Source organism: Perognathus longimembris, chromosome 10 (assembly GCF_023159225.1).
Source record: "Perognathus longimembris pacificus isolate PPM17 chromosome 10, ASM2315922v1, whole genome shotgun sequence".
In the NCBI taxonomy this organism is placed as follows: Eukaryota; Metazoa; Chordata; class Mammalia; order Rodentia; family Heteromyidae; genus Perognathus; species Perognathus longimembris.
In genome coordinates this window covers 51,806,743-51,827,688 of record NC_063170.1, presented here as the reverse complement: position 1 = coordinate 51,827,688, position 20,946 = coordinate 51,806,743, and the positions used below count along the sequence as shown (strand labels likewise).

Sequence of the window (20,946 nt, the reverse complement as noted above, 5' to 3'; positions counted from 1 at the left end):
TTTGTTTTGCTGTCTTGTGTTTTTTGCTTGGGATAGGACATGACCTGCTCATCTATTCTTCCTGAGTAACTAGGATACAAATGTACATTCATGGTGCCCAGATTTCTTGGTTGGGATGTAGGTTTGTGGGGGGGGGATGACAAACTTTTTGCCCCAGATGCCCTCAAACCACGATTGTTATCTCAACTGCCTAAATAGCTGAGATTACATGGAGTAAGCCACCTCACATGGAGTAAACCTATCTAGCTCTGAGAAGATGTAAGAAGCCAATGAAAAAACAAGTTTAGGAAGAATGACCAACAACATTCTTAAACTAATTATTATGTATTATTATTCCTTCACATGACCACAGTCTTACAATCTACTTCTTTTAATTTTTTTGGTGCCATGTCTTTGTAATTCTTTTTAACTAGATTCCTAGTGCCTACGGGTGCGATGTGTCTGACATTTTCTCCAACTTCTTCACGGCAAGATCTGGTATTTAACAGCTGTGTGACTTTAGGCAAAGATTTAACCTCTCTGAGCTATTACCATGATTTATAAAATGGCAATTATGAGAATATAGATACCCCTCAGGGTTGCTGTGACAATTAAGAAGTGAATGAATGTAAGGGGCTTAGCCTAGTGCCTGACCCATAAGCTCTGATTTATCCAGGCAAGCACTTTGCCCACAGCAGTCAGGAACATTCCAGGCTGCCTCCTCCTGTGTTTTAAACTAGGGATTTGCAAACATTTTCAGCAAAGCATCAGATAGTAAATATTTTAGCTTTGGCAGTCCAAGAGGCAAAAAATCAAAGATGTTATGTACTTACATAACAAACCTACTTATTAATGATACAGTATTCAAAATTCTAATAATAACTGAGTTAAGTCTTTAAAATGTATGTCTATTAATGAGAAGAATGCAATTTTTTCTCAGGGTAATAGTTCACTTAATGAGGGATCAAATGAAAAAAAGGCTCATTAGTTCATAGGCCACACAAAAATAGGTAGTGGATGATCTGTCCCTCGGGCCATATCGTGACCCTTTCTTTCTTTTTTTTCTTTTTTTGGTTGGTTGCAGGGCTTGAACTCAGGACCAGGGTGCTATCTCTAAGCTCTTCTGCTCAAGGCTAGTGCTCTAGCGCTTTAAGCCACAATGCCAGTTCTGGTTTTCTGGTGGATAGCTGGAAATGAGAATCCCATAGCCTTTCCTGCCTAGGCTGGCTTTAAACTGAGATCCTTAGATCTCAGCCTCCTGAGTAGCTAAGATTACAGGCAGAACCACCAGTGCCAGGCTGCCCAATTCTAGTTTAGTCTCCCAAGTGCTGGGATTACAGATGTAATCTATCACACCCAACTAACAATTAACTCTAGAGGTGTGTTTGCCCCAGGCGTTTGTAAGCTCAAAGGGAATTTCGGTATCTACCCATCTTTCCAAAATTCTCATTTCCTGCTCTTGGACTCCCAAATAGCACTCCACGGAAAATTGGGACCACGAGAATGTCTAGGTGGATGTTAGAAACTTCTTTCAAAATGGCAACCTTGTATTTCTAATACCACCCATGAAGCTGGCCTAAGCTGCAGATGCTCAACTGGATTCAAGAGTTGGGGATCCCGAGGATGGTCACAGAGGGGAGGCAGAGCACACTTCTCCATGAATGAACGCTGACACTGTAAACATAAGGAGAAGCCCACCGGACGTGCATCCTAATGAGTCTCCTGAAAGGCCTGGCCTAAGTTACCTAACCTCTATAACTGTTTCATCTATAAAATGGGATAATAACAGAAGTGACCCCACAGGGAAGTTCTGAGGACTGAGTGAGTTTATATTCATGAAGAGATGAAGGGTAAGCAGGGTATGGTGGCACATGCCTGTAATTTCGGCACTCAGGAGGCTGAAGCAGGAGCACTGAACGTTCTAAGCCAGCCTGAACTAAATAGCTAGACCTTGTCTCAAAAAAATGAAAGGAAGGTAGAGGTTAGAAGTGTTTAGCACAGAGGTAACTGCATAGGGGTACATATAGAAACAGCAACAACAACAAAAGGGAACCTTTATCTTTTCTTTTTGTGAAGCTGGGCCATTCCATACCATCCTCCAGAACACTCCTGCCTCCAACTTTTCTTCCAAAGGGTAATTTGAATTCCAAACACTTCCTATTTCAGCCACTTAATAGTTGAGAAAAATATTTGGAACACACCCCTTATACCACCATTCATTTCATTATACAATAATAAGCAGGTACTGTGCATTACTAGATAAAAGGGTTGGAATAGAATGAATCTCATATTCTACTTTCAAGGATCCAGGCACTGTATGCAGACAATATTATATTTTAATAATTAATTGTTCATCAAAGAAAAAAGACGAGGAACAGGGATGCTAAATTCAAAGTTATTCAAATTGCAAAAAATGAATAATGCATGGATTTTATATTAAATACACACTGTATTAAGTAGTCTACATTTCACCCAACTCTGTCTTTCATTTTTAAGCATTTTGAACGACAATATGAATAATCAGTTAGGGGAGGTTTATTTGGAAGAAAACCAACACACCTTACCTGAATGCAAATGCAGTATATCTAGAGAAGATTAAATTTTTCTTAATCAATTAGGAAATTCTGTATGAGGGCTTTAAAGTCATGGTCACCCAATAAACTCATCCCACAGCCCATTTATCCTCACAATTTCTAACATTAAATTATATCTGGCTGACTCTGTTCCATTTCTTCTTTCTGATTCTAGAGCCAGGAGGCAATTTTTAATTAAAGAAAATTCGAAAGATTCAGACATGCATAATTGAATTAAAAAATGTGATCATTAAAACATTAGATGATAATCATCTGATGGATGGCATTTTTCAGTGTGCTAATAACTTAATATTTGCAATGCTTTGGTTACATATGCAAAAAAGAAAACGCTTTGTAAAATATGGTGAACAGTCAACATGCAGAAGAGATTGTGCCTTGTGCAAAGCTGAGTGTAGGCTCACTGGAAAGGAGGTTGTGATTCAAAGACACCTCTGCCACCTGCCCCCCCCCCCGCCCCCAAAGAGTGCAGAAACCACAGCCACATAGCCCATCAGGAGAGACAAATACCCCAGGCAGGGCAAAGGCAACTCACTCTGCCTACTATAAGGCTAAAGGGAAAAAGCTCAAAAGTCCCACAGAGAACAGGCTTGAGGCAGGGACAGATCCGATGCAGTGTGAGCACAATGATGAACATGGGTAAAATGTATGAGGAGGCGACAGGGTGGGGTTGAAATGCCAGAGGTGGAGCCTGCAATTCTGGATTGAGGAGGATCTGCCAACCACATCTCTGTGATCTGGGAGGAGTCTTAGGTGTGAGAGCTGGTGACGGGAGGGCCTGCCAAGCAGAGGGGTGTCGAGGAGGGTCATCTGGACAGAGCCTGAGAGTCAGGAGCCAGGGGTCTGAGAATGAGGCAACCAGAAGAAATGCTGGAGGTGACAGGGCTTGATTAGAACTAAGAGTGTGGCAGAGGCCTCCCCAGCAGAGCCCAGGGAGGGGGGTAGATTTCAGGATAAACATATAAGCAGTAACCAGCTATCGATCACCGATGCTGGTCATCATGTCTGTCCCCCTCTGTGTTTGGTAAGGAGGAAGGACCCATGGCAATGGCGCTGTCCTGTGTCCAACATGCAGCCATCTACCAGGCTTCATGACAAGTGAAGAGACAGCCGACAGGTTAGCACTGGCTCAATCCTGGGGGTAGAATTAGCACTGGGTGATCTTGGGGAATTCATCCCCAGAATGACCAAATTGCAAACCACAGAAAAGGGCAGTGAAAAACACCAGGTCCAGTTCCATTTGCAAATGAGGAAAATGAGATTTCAGAGAAAGAGGGAGCGAGAACGAGATTGGTCAAGTGGCTTCTTGGCTTGTTTAGAAAGAAATCTGAACCCTTCACAGGGTCCTGAGGTTCTGTACCCATTGTAAGATGCAGTCTACCTCTGCAACCTGCCCCTTCCTCTCTCTCCTCGAAGTACCTCCTCCTTCTGCCCCGCCTTGCTATTCTTTGCCTGAAATACTTTGCTTCCCACCCACCATGTGAGTTTCCTCTTCCCTTCCATTTGGACTCTGCTTAAATATTGCCTAAGCACCTGCCATCACCACCCCCTCTCAACATGTCCCTTTGCTATTAACTGTCCGAGTGCACCTACTACCTTTCCTTCCTAGCATGTGTCTATTGCAAGGGCTAAGACCTTGCCTGTGTACATCCAGCTACTCAAACATGTTCCAGAGCAAAGCAAGTACCGCACAGGCATGTGAGAGAAGAACAAAGGAACAGAAGTAGTCAGTGTATGTTAAATAGCCAATAAATCCTTCTAATTATCGTTCTTCGTGGTCAAAGTCGCCATCAGTAGGTAATGCATGATTTTAAAATCCATCAATAAAGGCAGCCCATTAAGCAAACAATGACTTGCTACCAGTTTGAAGAGACATTCTTATTAGAAAGAAACAGGAGTCGAAGAACTGGAGTGAGGATATGGACAGGACTCAGCAGGCCTTCTCATGAGGGTCCTCACCACAATAGGGATCTAGAAGAAACCCGGTGCAGGGATAATTTTGTGACCAGAGTGAAAGATGATCGAGTCGGGAAGTAGCAGTAGCTCATGTGCGTACCAACTGGGTTCTCCAGCTCCACTTTACTAGGCACTGGCCTGTGCCTGAGATGCTACCTCCTACTGTGGAACAGGCTTCCATTCCTTTTCTCAAGTCACAGCTCAGAAAGTGAGTGTGAGGCATTGCTGTAGTCTTTCTCTACATGAAGTCTTATAACCTATGAAGCAGATGTCAGCATCCTGAGGAGGACTGATCACTCAGTCAAGGTCAATGATGGAACACACTTGGGTCTCATTCAGTCTATGATACTGGTTAATACTGTTCTCTCAGTGAGCGAGGCAGAGGAAGGAACTCTCTTATTGTAAGACCATGTCTCCTGACTTATCAGTACTCATGCCAGTGCTTGTCTACATGGCTGAAATAAATTATTCAAGCTGTCATTAAGTAACTCTGAGTCAAAAGTGGGTAAAACTATGGCTCATAGGCCCAAAGACACCTAGTGCCTGTTTTTTTAAATTAACTTTATTGGAACACAGCCATGCCCATTTGTTTACTAAGTGCCCATGGTTGCTTAGGATTACAGACTTGAGTTCTTATATTGAATATACAGATGACAAAGCCTAAAAAACTTGCTATGCTCCCTTACTGAAAATTTGCTAAGCCTTGCTCCTGTGTGAAGCACAGGGTATTCAAAATGAGTACCAACACTAAAACCAAAAGAGCAAATACAGCCAGAGACTATTGACTTACACCAATAATCCTAGCTACTTGGGAGGCTGAGATCTAAGGAATGTGGTTCCAAACCAGCCCAGGTAGGAAAGTCATGAGTCTTATTTCCAATTAACCACCCAAAAAAGCTGTAAGTAGGGCCGTGGCTGTAAGTGGTAGAGCACTAGGCTTTGAGCAAAAAAGAGTTCTGGGACAGTAGTGCCCAGGCCCTGAAATTAAGCTCTATGATTGGCACAAAAACAAACCAAAACAAAGTAATAGAGATGTGGGACTTGTTTTTACCTCCAAAACACTCTTCATCGATGGGCAGAGAATTAAATGCATGACAGGCATAGTCTAGAGAAATTCTCAGAGGTCCAGAACATGGCATAGATAGTGTGGTAATGGGGTTTGGAGAAAGGTGACATGATGACCTTCAGATCCTAAGTTCAAACACTCAGAAAGATGCGGCCAGAGTTGTCATGTAGCCATACAATCTCAATGCAAGGCCATCCTTGACTTTACTAATGTTTCCCATCGACCAAGTGTGGCATTTTGACCCAAACACTGGTGTTTGAATAAAACTATATTGACATTAAAGTGCAAGCACTTGAAGATCAGTCTTGTCAACAATTAAAAGAAACAGATATGACATTTAAATTATACAGTCACACAGTGACAAAACCCTAGCACTGTCACTGAAGGGTTTCAGGTCTTGAGGTTCTCTCCTACAAGGTTTTGGTGACCAGAACTGACATGTATATACTCTTTTAGCTTCCTTTTGACATGAGCCAATAAGTTCATTTACAAGGGAAAAGACAAGGCATACAAGAATTAAGTGCTTTTGACAATCAGCAGGAAGTCAGTCAATGCTACAAGTTAGAAGCTAGCCCAGCAGAGGGGAAAGAAAATGCACCCTGCAGTCTATTATACGTAGGTTCAAGTAACTTATCCACTTCAGACACTGGGACAAATCTGTCTGAAATCTCAGTTGACTCATCTCTAGAATGGGATTAAGAATTCTCGCTGGAGGTAGGGGCTGGTAGCTCACACCTATAATCCTAGCTATTAGGGAGGCTGAGATCTGAGGATTGAGGCTCGAACACTGCCTCGGCATGAAAGTCTGCGAGACTCTTATTTCCAATTATTTACCAGAAAATCAGAAGTAAAGCTATAGCTCAAAGTGGTAGAGCACTAGCCTTGAGAAAAAAGAGCTCAGGGACAGTGCCCAGATGCCCAGGCTCTGAATTCAAGCCCCAAGACTGACAAAAAAAAAAAAGAGTGGCGCTGTGGCTCAAGTGGTAAAGCACTAACCTTGAGCTGAAGAGCTCAGGGGCAGCACCCAAGCCCAGAGTTCAAGCCCCACGACAAAAAAACCAAACCAAAACTAAAACAAAACTAAAACAACAACAAAAAAGAATTCTTGCTGGGCATGGGTGGCTCAAGCCTCTAATCTTGGCTACTCAGGAGGCAGAGATTTGGGGACCTTAGTTTGAATTCAGCAGCAGGTAGAAAAGTATATGAGATTCTTATCTCCAATTAGTCAGCAAAAGGCCTGCAGTAGAAGTGTGGCTCATGTGGTAGAGTGCCAGCCTTGAGGGGGGAAAAAAAAGCAAGCAAGAGTGTGAGGCTCAGAGTTCAAGTTCTATTCCTAGTACAAAATAGAAAGAAAGAAAGAAAGAAAGAAAGAAAGAAAGAAAGAAAGAAAGAAAGAAAGAGAAAGAAAGAAAGAAAGAAGAAGGAAGGAAAGGAAGGGAGGGAGGGAGGGAGGGAGGGAGGGAGGGAGGGAGGGAGGGAGGGAGGGAGGGAGGGAGGGAAGGAAGGGAGTTCTTATTTCTTTTGTTTCCGCTGTGAGGACAAAATAAGGCCCTATGTACAAAACAGCTGGCAGACTAGGTAGATGTCAGCTTAGCTGAGAGGCAGGACATTGTCCTCTGGTGTACATTTTGGCTGTCTGTGAACTCAAATGGATTGGCTACTTTAAATCTTCATCATTTCTTTGTTTTATTTTCTTTTTGCATTTTTGGGAGGAGGGAGTGGGAGACTAGAGTCTTGCTTTATACCCAGGCTAGCCTCAAACTTGTAATCCTTCCTCAACCCCCCAAGTACAAGAATCACAGACATGTAGCTCCCCCCACCCAACTTCTTTTCCTTTTATTTGTATATAGCCCAACAAAGCCGGTCAGCAAACTTTGTTTCAAAAGGTAGGTACCATCAAGGTAAAGCTTCAAACACTCCATCATCCCTGTTCCTCTCCCTCATCTCTAGTCACCAAGTAGCAACAATCACGATGAGGAATATCAGCTACAACTGAGTGCTTTCCGAATGCCAGATATATGATACACATAGCTATTTGATCCTCAGGATAAGCCAATCAGGGCACTCTAGCGACTTCATCACACAATGGAGAAAAACCAGCAACCACAGAGCCATTCATGATTCTTCCAAGTTGGCAAGCCAGAATTGGGCAGTTGGTCCCTATATGACAGTACTTCACCTACACCAAGGCGATGTCTCATACACACAGCATTAAAGTAAAAAAGTCACCCAAAGTAACCCCGAGTTCTTCAGTGAACACTTTCACAGTGGACCATTGGAAATTGTTTTCTAAACTCTCTTTGCTTTTCAGATCTCACTGGCAAAGGGCATTTCCCTGGACCCTTATAATCCCAAGCAAATGGTAAAATATTGACAAAGAAGACTGCTTGAGTGAGAAACAGCCTCGCATTCAAATCAAACAGAAAAAGAATCACTTCTGAAGGCCTTTTATGTCTTCAATTATGGTGAACAATGCTATTAGTGATAAGATAGAAATAGCACAGCACCCCATTTCCTGGCATTGACTCAGGGAAGGGATGGGAAGAACTCAAATCTATAGTAGTACTTTTGATACACCGAAATCCAGGAAACTGGGGGAACAGCCTGTTTCTACAAGATTTTTGAGATCAAAAGTATTCAGATAAGGATCAGTCTTTCCTGGATCCATAAAAAGCTGTTGAGATGGTGGGTGCTGCATCTTTAAAATCCACTTCAGAAAAGTTCCAGGTAATTAAGTGCCGGAAATATAAACTTCAAATGGGAAACTTTGTCACATGTTATAAGGTGTCTGAAATTATCTCTGAGCTGTAGCTGTTGGAAAGGGTGAGTGAGCAATAGATAGCTAGCTACTGGCTTTCCAGTGGATGAAACTGATTTCAATTTCTTTAAGGGAACACATTCAGATATACATAATGATTTTGGGGGAAAAACCAAAATTAAAGCCTACCTCTGTGAAGTCTATCATATGTTAAATAATGACCCCGAAGAATACTTAGCCAGTTCCAATATCTACAACTAGGGAGTGTGGGGGCTGGGGGGGGGGGGGGGAGAAGAAAAACTGGGAGTAGAGCAGTAACAATAGTAGATACTATTAGATAAGGCAGGTGGCAAACCTTTTTTCTTTTGTTCTAAGAAGATCAGAGAATCATTATCTAAGGCTTTGCATGCCACTGTCTCTCAATGACAACTACCCAACTCTGCCATCATGCCAGAAAAGCGGTTGGAGACACTGTTTAAATAAGTGAATATGGCTGACCAATAAAACTTTATTGACAAAAATATTATCACTGGACAGGGTATGTGTAACAATGAAACCCTATCCATAAAAACAGGCAGTAGCTTGCATTTGGACCTAGATAATATTACTCAGTGCTGATTGAAAAGGACGCTGGATCATGTGGTGGCCACTATTCCCTCTCTGTGTTTTTCCTTCCCTGATGTGCTTCACCATAATGCTCCCTTGACAGATGCTTTCATTATCCTCACTTTACACATGGAAATTCAGAGACTGATAGAAGTAGCTCTAGTCTAGAATGACAAAGTGCTTATATCAAAGAGGCAGAATTCAATCCTAAGACAGCCTGAACTTTGAAACAGTGTTTTAGTATCCTCGTTCTGCTGTGTGTCCAATGAGTCCACTTCCAAATGGATAACGACAGACTGCTTGCCTATGTGTGTGATCACAGGAAACTGATTTGAAAGTAGGCAGTAGTAGCCTTTTCCACACCAAAAATAGAAAAGATAGAAAATAACAAATTCAACATGAGAACAGAATTTTTTCAAGGGGAAAAATAATCTTTTTCCTTTTTAAAGTCTCTTGACTTGATTAGTGCTTACAGGATACTCCATGTGTGGAAGGAAGAAAGGACTTAATGATTAAAAGGTGCGTCAAGTTCAAGGGTATAAAGACAAGAAGCTCTCTAAGCATATCAGCCTCTTTTTTTTTTTGTTGTTGTTGTTGGTGGTGGTGGTGGTGGTGGGGCTTGAACTCTGGCCTGGGTGCTGTCCCTGAGCTCTTTAGCTCAAGGCTCTACCACCTGAGCCACAGTACCACTTCTACATCAGCCTCTTTTTAATATGTGTGTATACACATATATATGTATATACATATGTGTGTATATGTACACACAAATACACACACAAAAGTCCTTTCTAGAATTTGTCACCTCTGGAAGATACTTTCAGAAACTCAAGCCACCATTCACACCTTAGCTAAATAGCTTATTTTGAGATTTTTCAACACCTGGGACTGTCACAATGATGCCAGAGCAGCCATGACAGATTATGGTTCTGTTAAATATTTCCTTACTTGCTTTTCCAACAGATCCTAAGTGATGAGACTCTAGACCACTGGATATGCAGGAGAGGAGCCTGGCAGAGATGGAGGGGAGACAGCTCAGGAGGAACAGGTCTATGAAGACCTTTGGTTGACCTTGGGCTAACTTCTCAAGGTGTGACCCTACGGTAAGTTCCCCAGGCAGTGCCTGCTGTACTTGCCTGTCTCTGTCATGTGGACCAGGCAAGGACATCTCAGGAGGATTCTGGAAGATCTGCGGATGCCTATTGGGCTAATGAGACATTTCCTTGGTGCAGGGAGAGCTTGTAACTGCACAGGAGCATGGTGAAGAGTCTTTTGTTCTTAGATCTGTCACTCCACCCCTATGTGGCTGATTTCCTTTTTCGAAACTCCACAAGGACATATTGGCTTCCAAAGCCATCTCTTAATGAGATGGTCCTGAGGCAGGCCCAGTTCTTTCATTGGCTTGCAATCAATTAGCGGAGAGTACAAGCAGCTTGTCAGAGGCAGTTAGGGTAAAAAGTTTATAGAGAAGTGTTGTCACTCCCCTCTTTGTATGTTGTGAGGCCACTTGGTACTCGCTGTGTCCCAGAGGAAAGCCCTGTCGAAGCCTCTTACTGTCTAATGCTGATCGTTGTCTCTTTTCATTGTGAAATATAATACACAGGCAGTAAGGTGTGTAAAACATAAACGGATTGCTGCCAAAGAATCCTAACAGGGAAGCTGGTGAGGCCACCACACAAAATGAAGGAGACCTGGCCTTCCTTTTTTGGCCAGGTACTTGTGTCTATCCCATTGACCCTCAGAAAGAAAACACTGTCTTTTGAAATAATCGTTTCAAAACAGATGTGGTGTTTTAGGCTCAGGAGGCAAGGAATGGGAGGACAAAGGATTGAGGCCAGCCCATCTGAATAAACAAGGTCAACGTGGTGGTGAGTTGCTATACAGGAGACAGAGACGGGAGGATCACCATGCTAAGGCCTACAAGGCAAAACGTGAGAGAACCTATCTGAAAAATAAGAAAAGCATAAAAGGGCTGTATAAAGAACCATCTATACAAGCAAGTGGAGGAAGTATGAGGGACTGAGTACAAACCCAGTACCCTCTACTGGGCTACTTTATTTCCCTTTTTTGCCACCTGTATATGCACCCCCTAAGCATTGTACCTTTTGTGAACTTTATATGAAAGGATATGCGACATATTCTTTAGAATCCAGTTTTGTGTATTCAATTTCATGGGTCTTGAATGCATCATGCTGTTGAGTAAACCATTCCATTTCACCACGGGAATACTTTATACATAATTACACCACAGGGGATTTACCCAGCCTGCCAGTGGCTGGCTTTCTATGACATCTGTAGATTTGGCAATTAGAAGAAACAGTACCACAATACTCTTGTGCCATATCTCAGCAACCTCCCCCCGCCACCCCGAGCTTCTCTAGAGAGTGACACAAAGTGGGGCTGATGGGGTGACCTTGGAAGATAATATCAAAGTTTTCCAAAGAGTTATCTGATCAGCTCACAGCCAAAATGCCAGTTCCTGGCATTCCTATCTTTGCCAATGCTGGGTACTGTGGGCTTGGCTAGTATTTAAATCATTAAACTAATATATATAGATATATGGCTGTATTTACAATACTTTAGAAATTTATAATGTTTTTGGTTTTTTTTTTTTGGCAACACTGGGCACTGAACTCAGGGCCTTACGCTTTGTTAGGCAAGTCCTCTTCTGCTTGAGCCATGCATGCCCCAGGCCTCTTTAACTACTTTAGAAATTGGCCAAAGCACACAGCAAAGAGGAGAGCATGGCAAAATCTACATACCAAAACTCTAGATCAAGATATACAGTGTTCATACCAAGTCAAACTTCATATGCATTTTCCATCTCACCTTACTTTTCTGACTTTTATGGCCACAGATTATAGATTTTACACAAGGAAACCTTATAGTATATGTGTACTTCATGTATGCAGCCTCGGAAAGAGGAAAGTAGCTCCCCAACCTTTGTTAGCAAGCGATGTACCATGTCAGCCATGACCCCAGACCTTTATTTCTTTATTTTAAATTTTTTTGGTATGTGTTCAGTCCAGACTAGCCTCCCACTGCATTACTCCTCCGCTTCCTCCTCCTAAGTGCTGGGGTTACAGCTATGAAGCATTATGCCAATTCTGCACTCTCTTTTTTGTTTTCAAGTGTTTTTGTTGTTATACAAATGATGTACAAAGGGGCTACCATTTTGTAAGTCAGATAAAAAAAAGTACATGTCTTCTTGGACAACATCACCTCTTCCCTCGCTCTCTCCTAGTTGTTCCCTCCCTTTGCCACCCACATGTTGTCCAGCTCAGTTTCAACGTAGTTTCTACTGGGCACCACTGCTGTTTTTGTTTACCCTAAGTCCCTCCATTTTTAAATGAACAAACAAGACAAAAAAGAAAGGAAAAAAACTCTCTTCTTTCCATTTCCTGGAATTCATTTCAATACATGTTACTATTATTACTACTATTAATTAATTAAATTTTTTTTTTTGCCAGTGCTGGGGATTGGGACCTAGGGCCTGAGCACTGTCCTTGGCTTCTTTTTGCTGAAGGCTAGCACTCTACTTCTTGAGCCACAGTGCCACTTTTGGCCTTTTCTGTTTATTTGGTGCTGAGGAATTGAACCCAGGGCTTCATGCATGCTAGGCAAGCACTCTACCACAAGCCACACCCCCAGCCCCTCAATATATATTATTTTATATGATCAGAGGAACAAAGGCATTGAACTTTTGTGTTCGTCCCCTAACAGTGGCCTCCTTTGGTGTCACTGTAGGCAAATGCCTAGAGTCCTGTAGTTTTGTACTATGCAATTTGCATAAATCAGAAGTTTACTGTTTTAATTGCTGCGTAATGTTCCATCACAGAAATATGCCCAAACTTGCATATCTACGACCCCATTAGTGAACACTGGGGGCTATGAGAAAAAAAAAGTCTCTAATGTCCAAGCCATTTGGGCTATGCTTCTAGTACTGCACAAGTCACTCTTTGTGGGTATGCACCTAAGCATGGGCTTGGCAGCTCAGTGGGTGTGGTATATGCAGTATAGTGACTTTCTTAAATGGTTCTGTTCCTGCATCCATCAGTCGGGAGCTGGTTTCTTTTAAACTAGTTAATCATAGATACAAACTGTTGTGTGAGATGAGGCTGGCCATGGACTAAGAGGTTCACCAAGTTTGGGGACACGTGCACATTATTCTTTATTGTACACATCTCAGTCCATGCAGGTGGAGTGAAAGAAATGACAGATGTGAAAACATCTGCTCCTCTTACTACCTGCAAAGACCTGGCAGCAGTTACCACATCTTCTCAAATTAACTTCTTGCTTCCCTTTCTCCTTGGGTTCAGAAGCCGTTCTAGCTATCCTAGGACTTTTTGCACAGATTGGGTAGGAGTTGGCAAGACCTGAGGCAGGTAGAACAAAGGTGAGCCTGGGGAATAAGCCAGTCAGTCAGCAAAACCCTAATGCTTGAATCCTGTCTCGGCTCCGGTTCCAACACTGAGGTTTTATAAGAAAAGCTTGTAAGAGCCTTATTCTGGGACATTATCAGAAGAGTGTTTTCAGGGATAATTTATCTGTTGGACAAGACAGGGGACAAGGAAACTAGGGAGAGCAGTCATCTGGAAATGGCCAGTGTGAGACGTGTCCAAGGCAATTTCTAGCTGTCTCCGCCATTTCTCCTGAAGGAGGACGGCCCACTTAAACACTGAGAAAGAAGAGCAACATGACCACAGAAGAGGGCTTTGGAAAAGAGGGGGACACAGACAGAGTTCAACAGCCTATTTGTCACCACTAGCAGGTTTCCGTTCAGGAATGGAAAAGTGGTTCTGAACTGATTGCAGGCTGGGGCAGGAGTGTGTTATGATGATTTTTTTTTTAACAGTAGATGCAGGTGCACACAGGCAGGTTGCTGGCATTTCTTTGGGTGGATACAACAAAAGTGAGTAGGAAATATGGGATTTAAAAGTGTTTCTCATGACAGCACAGAATGCACATTTTAAACTATGCACAACGTATGTTAGGTTTTAAGATGTCTTTATCCTCCCTCCCTCCCTCCCTCCTTCCCTCCTTCTCTCTCTCCCTCCTTTTCATCTTTCTCTTCTCCTTTCCCTTCCCTTCCTTCTCCAAATATTGGGGTTTGAAGTTGGGGACCTAAGTTCTCCCCAACTTGACCCATTCCCAGAGCTTTTCTGCTCTGTTTTTCAGGGAGGGTCTCATGTAATTGCCTAGCTAGATGCAAAACTCAATCCTTCTACTTGTGTTTCCCAAGTAGTTGTGATTACAAATGTGCACAACACCATGCTTGGCTTGTTTCTTGAGACAGTGTTAACCTTAACCAGGCTTATCTTGAAGCATAAACCTCTACTTCTACCTCATGAATGGCTGAGATTAGAGGTATATAATGACCATGCCAAGCAGCGAACAATATGCACATACCAAATCTCAAACACTCACACGTATATGTGTATATATACATATCTATCTATAGGTTGTTTGTATGTGTGTGTGTGGTGTTAAGAGAAAACTGTTGCTAGATTACTTTCTTAGGAAAGCAATCTAGTGTGGCTGCTTGCAGATGCAAGTCCTCATATATAGCAGGCATTGCACATAGACTGACAATGCAATTATCCCCAAATCCTCCCTTTCTAGTAGATGATGGTGTTAAGGTTAAGAACAAAACAAGGCAAAACCAAGAACAGAAGATACATGTTAGTGTCGACATTGAGTGGACAGACAGATGAGACCAGAATCAGTGATGGGCACTTCCACTCCATTCTCTTTATAGTTCATGGTTTGCAAGTTTGTGAAGCTCTCAAAGGCCAACTGGTATCTACGATGTCTCTTTATAGCACTAGGTAGAACATGGCTGTCCATGGGAAGGCAGAGCAGCCTTCTGGGCCAACCAGGGGAGGTCCCGGGACATCCCCATTTCTGAGACAAGCTGTACGTCCAGATCCAGCCATGTCTGCACTGAATCACTCTCCTGGGAGGCTCTATCCTGTGATTCCACAGTAAGGAGAGGAGAAATGTGCCAATCCTGCTGGGCAGAGGGATCCTCACAGCTGCAGTGGTGTCTCTAGGATTGTCAGACCTAGCTCCATGAGACCTGCCTCTACATACCTATTTGTGCCTCCCTCTTTGCCTTTGTTCCTAGGCAATCATCTCCCTTCCAGAAATCTCTCCAGTATTTAAAACTCCACAGGTTCACAGAACACCCCAATGACCAATTGCCCAACAGTGACCAGATTCATCATTGAGGTCTCAGCTGAATTAACTGAAAGATTTCTCTTATTTAAAAAAAATCAGTTAATGAGAAATTAACATTCTAAACTATAACTCCTGGAGCTGAAGAAATCAAAGCCATTTCTGAACTGTGTCAGAAATCCACATTGATTTTTTCTTTCTCTTCATATGTCTCTATTGTGATGTTCCAGCTAGAGAATCTGTGAAGGTCACAACTACTTACGCTCTTTTCAATTAACAAATCACACACATCCTTCCCCAGACCTTCAACAGAAATGCTTCTGGGTCCAACAAAGTTCTTTGCTTATTTTAATGATCCATTCCCTTTCTATAGAACGACAGACTCCTACTCCTTTTGCTTCTCAAAGCCAATCCCGAGTGGACAGTGGCCCATAACCCTTGGTGCAGCTTTATATTTCTACATTTTCACGCATAGAAAGTACCTGTGTTTGTTTGATTTTTTTTTTTTTTTTTACCAGTATTGGAGCTCTCGCTCTCTCTCTTGGCCTTTTCTGTTCAAGGCTGGTATCCTAACACTTGAGCCACATTTCCAGTTCCAGCTTTTTGCTGGTTTAACTGGAGATAGGAATCTCACAGACTATTCTGCCTGGGCTGCCTCAGCTGGCGGAGCAGCTAGGACTGATTACAGGCATGAGCCATTCGTGTTTGGCTCTTAGTAATTTGGCTGAGATGTACCGAGCACCTAGTTCTTGCTAGGTACACTGTGCACAGAGGCTTGGCTTCCAGAACTTAGGAGGCTCTTACTTGGGTAGGCAATGCAAGGGTAAGGAAACAAGCAAGGTCATTCCAGACATGTCTAAGTGCTTTGAAGGAAGAAATCCAGATGATATGACAGAGCAATAGGAGTGAGGAAGGGTGAGTAAGTAATTCCACAGGGTAATTGAGAAAGAACTAATAAGGGACAGGGATCTAAACAGGGACTGCAAGGATAAAAAGGGAGATACTCTTGGTTCAAGCAAGGGGAGAAGTCTGCCAAGAGACGAAGCGACCGAGGCTGGGAGGGGACAGTCTAGGCAAGCCACAGGAAGAGCGGGGCAGTAATTCCCTTCCTTCCCTTTCCAATCTGTCCTCATCAAAGCTCCCACACCCATCTTTTTTTTTTTTTGGGGGGGGGGCCAGTCCTGGGGCCTGGACTCAGGGCCTGAGCACTGTCGCTCCCTTCTTTTTGCTCAAGGCTAGCACTCTGCCACTTGAGCCACAGCGCCTCTTCTGGCAATTTTCTATATATGTGGTGCTGGGGAATTGAACCCAGGGCCTCATGTATAGGAGGCAAGCACTCTTGTCACTAGGCCATATCCCCATCCCCATCCCACACCCATCTGTACCCAGTGGGGGTATGCTATTTGGTTTTGCTTATTACATAAACTTTCTTTGTAGATGAAGTATTTTCACCCGGTCTCCAAGTTTGAGAGCAGGGTGAAAGCCCCCTGTCAAACATTACGATAGCTGTATCAGTCAGGTCAAGTATTTCTACTGTTTACCTGAGTAGCTACTACCTGTTGCCAAAGATCACAACTATTGCTCAGTGCCTGAGTCTCTCTCCAAACTGTAAAAATGCTGACCCCTACAGCGATGGCATTAGGTGGTGCCCTAAGGAAAGAGGTAATTAGGTTGTGGAGGTAGAGCCTTCAATGAATGACATTAATACCTTTTCTGAAACCAAGGCTTTGAAAGAAGCAATGGAAAACTTCCTAAAAGGAAAAGCTGGGGGTATTTTCAGCCTCCCTTGGCTTATTCTTGTCAGCCACTGCAGGACTGCTCAGTGCTCAGCAAAGAGCAATTAATCCTAACCCCCACTTAATCGAATCCTGATAACTGGTTACATTTCTCTGGATGAGATGTTAGTTAAGCTCCACTGAGGGGGGCTCATGTCTGAAGACAATCCTCCCCAAAGGTGGGAAGAAATTTGATCAACAGCTGTGGGAACGAAGGGAGATTGATTATGGCTACTAATGCTGTTTCTGTTCATGTCTTTTGAATTCTAATTAGATTATTAAAATGTGGCAAATCGTGACACTCAATGTAGACACCACACCTCACTGCCACAAGAGTCCTTTGGAAATTAGAGGACCATGATGTCTCAGGTAATGATGCATTGGCAATAAGAGAGCTGCAGGGAAATTCCTCCAATAAAAGCCAGTGGGAGAAGCAGAACCTATTTATCTTACTTTCTCTCCCAGTTTTATGCCTGAGAATACAATGTCAGCCTAGCCTTTTCCATCCCTGGCTGTGTAATCATGCCTCACACGTGGCTTCTCCTGGCTACTTCTTTTCTCCTTCTATATCTTAAGACACTTCCTTCCTCCTCAAAAATATATTGATAAGTAAAAAAGACAGTCATGATGAAAATACTTTTGAGGAGAGAGATGAGAAAAATGGCTGACTCCACACTGAAGAATAGTGTATCTTAGGACATTTTGATTTATAACCTACGCATTCCAAGTCGTACCTGAAGAGAAACAAATGGCTTACTGTTAACCCAGACCTGCTCGCAGGTAATAAATGGGCATGCTCTTTACCCATCAAATAATGGCTCTAATGCTCTTAAACATCAGAGGATGAAAAATGGGTGTCACCCTCTTGTTCCCTTCAAGATAACCCAATCCCTTCAGGTGGAAAACTGACCCCATCACATGCAGCAAAAGGTAGTATATGGAACCTACTTACCATGATGCACGACGCCCTTCAACCCATGGATAATAGGATCCAGTGCAGAATTGTCCCTCGGACTGACCTACATGTAAAGGAAACATGAGTGGTTAAATCTATTCTGGCATCAGATACAACAGCCTCAGTTTAATCTTCTAAAGAGGAGTGTGTGGGAGGTGGGGTGGGGAGAGGAGATGTTATCTAGCAAGTTGCTCAGGGATCACACAGACCATGGCTCTCACCAAATGCCAGAGATTCATGACAAAATAAAAATCCAGTGAGGAAACCTAAAGAAACTTCTCAGAATATATTATAACGTAAGAGAATTGCGATATGCCTAGCAAAAAAATCTTAAAAGGCAACTATGAATCTTTTAAAATTATGCTGTTTTTATTAAAAGTAGGTCCTAAACAGCCAAAAAAAAAAAAAGCCATTGCAAGTCATATGAATGTAATCCATCATTGACTGGATATTTCAATACCTTCTAGTGGTTGTGGTTTTTTTTTCTTTTCTTTTTAGAAAATGTATCAGGTCCCTGCCAGCCTATTCTCCTTCGTAAACACCCCAAACCACTATAAAAAAAAAAAAAAAAGACATACCGTAAAGGGCACTTTTATAAGTAAGAATTTTCCAACACAAGACACCAAGAGAGCAGCGTGAAGACAGAGTCTCTGCCTTTATCTTCTTCTGCAGTTTTCAATGCCTCTCAAAGCCAAGCCTCATGAGCCTTGATCTCATTCATTCTTTCCCTTTGCTTTCTGGCATTATTTCCTATATTTTCCCTTTCTAGAAGATTCAGAATCCACCAGCATATTATAATCATAATTTTAGGTCCTTCCCCTTACCTATACATTGAAATACTTACAAATATAATGAAATGATGCCTGGGATTTCCTTCAACATAACCTGAATGGCTCAAATCTTTCTTCCCATAACGCCCTGGGTACCTGCTCCACTAATGAAAAAAGCCGGTGTGGTACATGCCAGAGCTATCAAGCAATCAGCACCAAGCTCAGAGGAAGAGATATGGGAAATCCTGTACTATAATGACTGCCCTCCAATTGCACTCCTCTTTGGAGCCCCTCCCCAAATGGAGAGTCTCCTAATTTACTTCCATGGCTTTCTTTTCCCTTTCAAATAAACTTACTCAGTTTGTTTTAAAAAACAAAAGAAAACAACCAAAGTAAAATAACCTGAGTAGATAGCTGGGGCAGTGAGTGAGGTATGGAAACTAGAATGGCCTTGAATCTAGACCCTTGGGAGATGCAGACAGGATTTTCTCTATTCTCTGTATCCTTATTTATTTTTCCTAAGTAAAAAAAAAAAACAACTTTTCAAAATCCATTATTTGTGGTTCACATAATTCCTCCTTTTCTCCCCACTTCAGGAATAGTATTTCTATTAATCCACTTCTACCACAATGAAGTCAAGATATTGATGAATCTTTCAGTGTGCAACAAGACTCACTTTGATGTTTCGAGTTAATTTGAAGGAAACAGAGACATCCCTGGTTGAATTTTAAAGGAACTATAAATGTTCCAGATTCCCTTCTCTTACAGATTTACCCTATTGGGCTGCTTTTCCTACTTAGTGCACTCTCTCTCTCTCTCTCTCCTAATTCACACACTTCCTTCTCTGCTGTTTTAACATCTCCAGCGAAAGCAGAAGTGTTCAGCTGGGAGCAATCTTGCTCGTCCCAAGGAACATCTGACCATTTTCAGTATGCTTATGGTCTTCACAACTATAGGTGGAAGGGCAAAGGAAAGAAGAAAGGCTACTGGGATCAAGAGGGTTGGGGAAGAAAGATGCTAACCATCTACAAGGCTCACATTACCTCCCTAACAAAGAATTACCTGGCTCAACATGGCAATATAATTACATATGAATGTTACATTCTGAACACAGGTGGCATTATACAGTTATTACATTAACAGAATAATAACATAGAACTTGGTACCATGATGAACATAACAGGTATGGGAGGATACATGAATAGAGACCCAGTGTATCTGACCAGAGAGACTCTGGGAGTTGGCATGAGGATGCCATGCCCTAGGGGGAGGTTCAGCCAGGGGTTTAACAGCTGGAGTACAAGATATTCCTGAAAGAAAGTTCACGGAATACACCAAATCAAAATGGTATTAGAAGAAAATAACCTATCTGGCACAACAGCAGGTACCTTATTGAAAATTTTAAATGCAGAAAATGTAGAATCAAAACTCAAAAATGCCAAGAGACGTTCCAGCAAATGTGACCAGATTTCTAAAGTCACAACAGAGTAGGAATCCAGAGAAAAACCCTAAGGTAAACTGAAAATGGAAATAAACAGAGACAGTATGGTTTGGATTGGGGAACCTCGATGTCCACGTATTAAAGGCTTAGCGGTCCCAGTGTGGCTCTACTGGATGTTGGTGGATGTTTAGAAAGTGAGGCCTGTGGGAAGGTTCTTAGGTCATTGGAGGTGTGCAGTTCACGGGTACTGGGGGACCCTGGTCCTCTCCCTTTGGTTTCCTGGCCAACGAGGCAAGGGTTTTATATTTTACAGTCTCCCTTTATGTGCCATCCTGCCTCTGAAGCAAAGGGACCAACTAGCTAAAGACTAGAACTTCTACTTTTGAAAATGTTAATAATCTCAAGTATTCTCTTGCAGAGTCAGAAAGGTGGTGCAGGTCAGTCTTTCTAACTTAGTCCAATGGAAACATTTATTGGTTTAACTACCCATGATTACTCAAATACATGGAAGATGGCAACATGGGTAGAAATTCCTCCCATCCTTACCACATGCACCTTTGCAATTTGATGTTGCCATCAAGGGTATATACCAGGTGGGTGCCAGTGGCTCATACCTGCAGTCCTAGCTACTCAGGAGGCTGAGATCTGAGGATCGCAATTCAAAGCTGTGAGGCTCTGATCTCCAATAAACTACTCAGAAAAAGCCAGAAGTGGTGCTGTGGCCAAGTCGTGCAGAGCACTAGCCTGGAGCACAAAGAGGCTCAGAGATACAGCCCAGGCCCTGAGGTCAAGTTCCAAGACCACCACCCCCCCTCACAAATGTACACCAACAAGTTGGTGGTGGCTTATACTTGTAATCCTACCTACTCAGGAGA

General features: G+C 42.6%; 1 protein-coding gene across 3 annotated transcripts in view; it reads right to left on the bottom strand.

The window, feature by feature from the left end:
- Ptprg (protein tyrosine phosphatase receptor type G) overlaps positions 1 to 20,946 on the bottom strand; it is a 670,876-nt gene that overhangs the window by 140,967 nt on the left and 508,963 nt on the right. For all 3 annotated transcript variants that reach the window (XM_048356066.1, XM_048356067.1, XM_048356068.1), the window contains exon 6: positions 17,858 to 17,924. In XM_048356066.1, the coding sequence (XP_048212023.1) occupies positions 17,858 to 17,924 (67 nt within the window). The remainder of the gene's footprint in view (positions 1 to 17,857; positions 17,925 to 20,946) is intronic.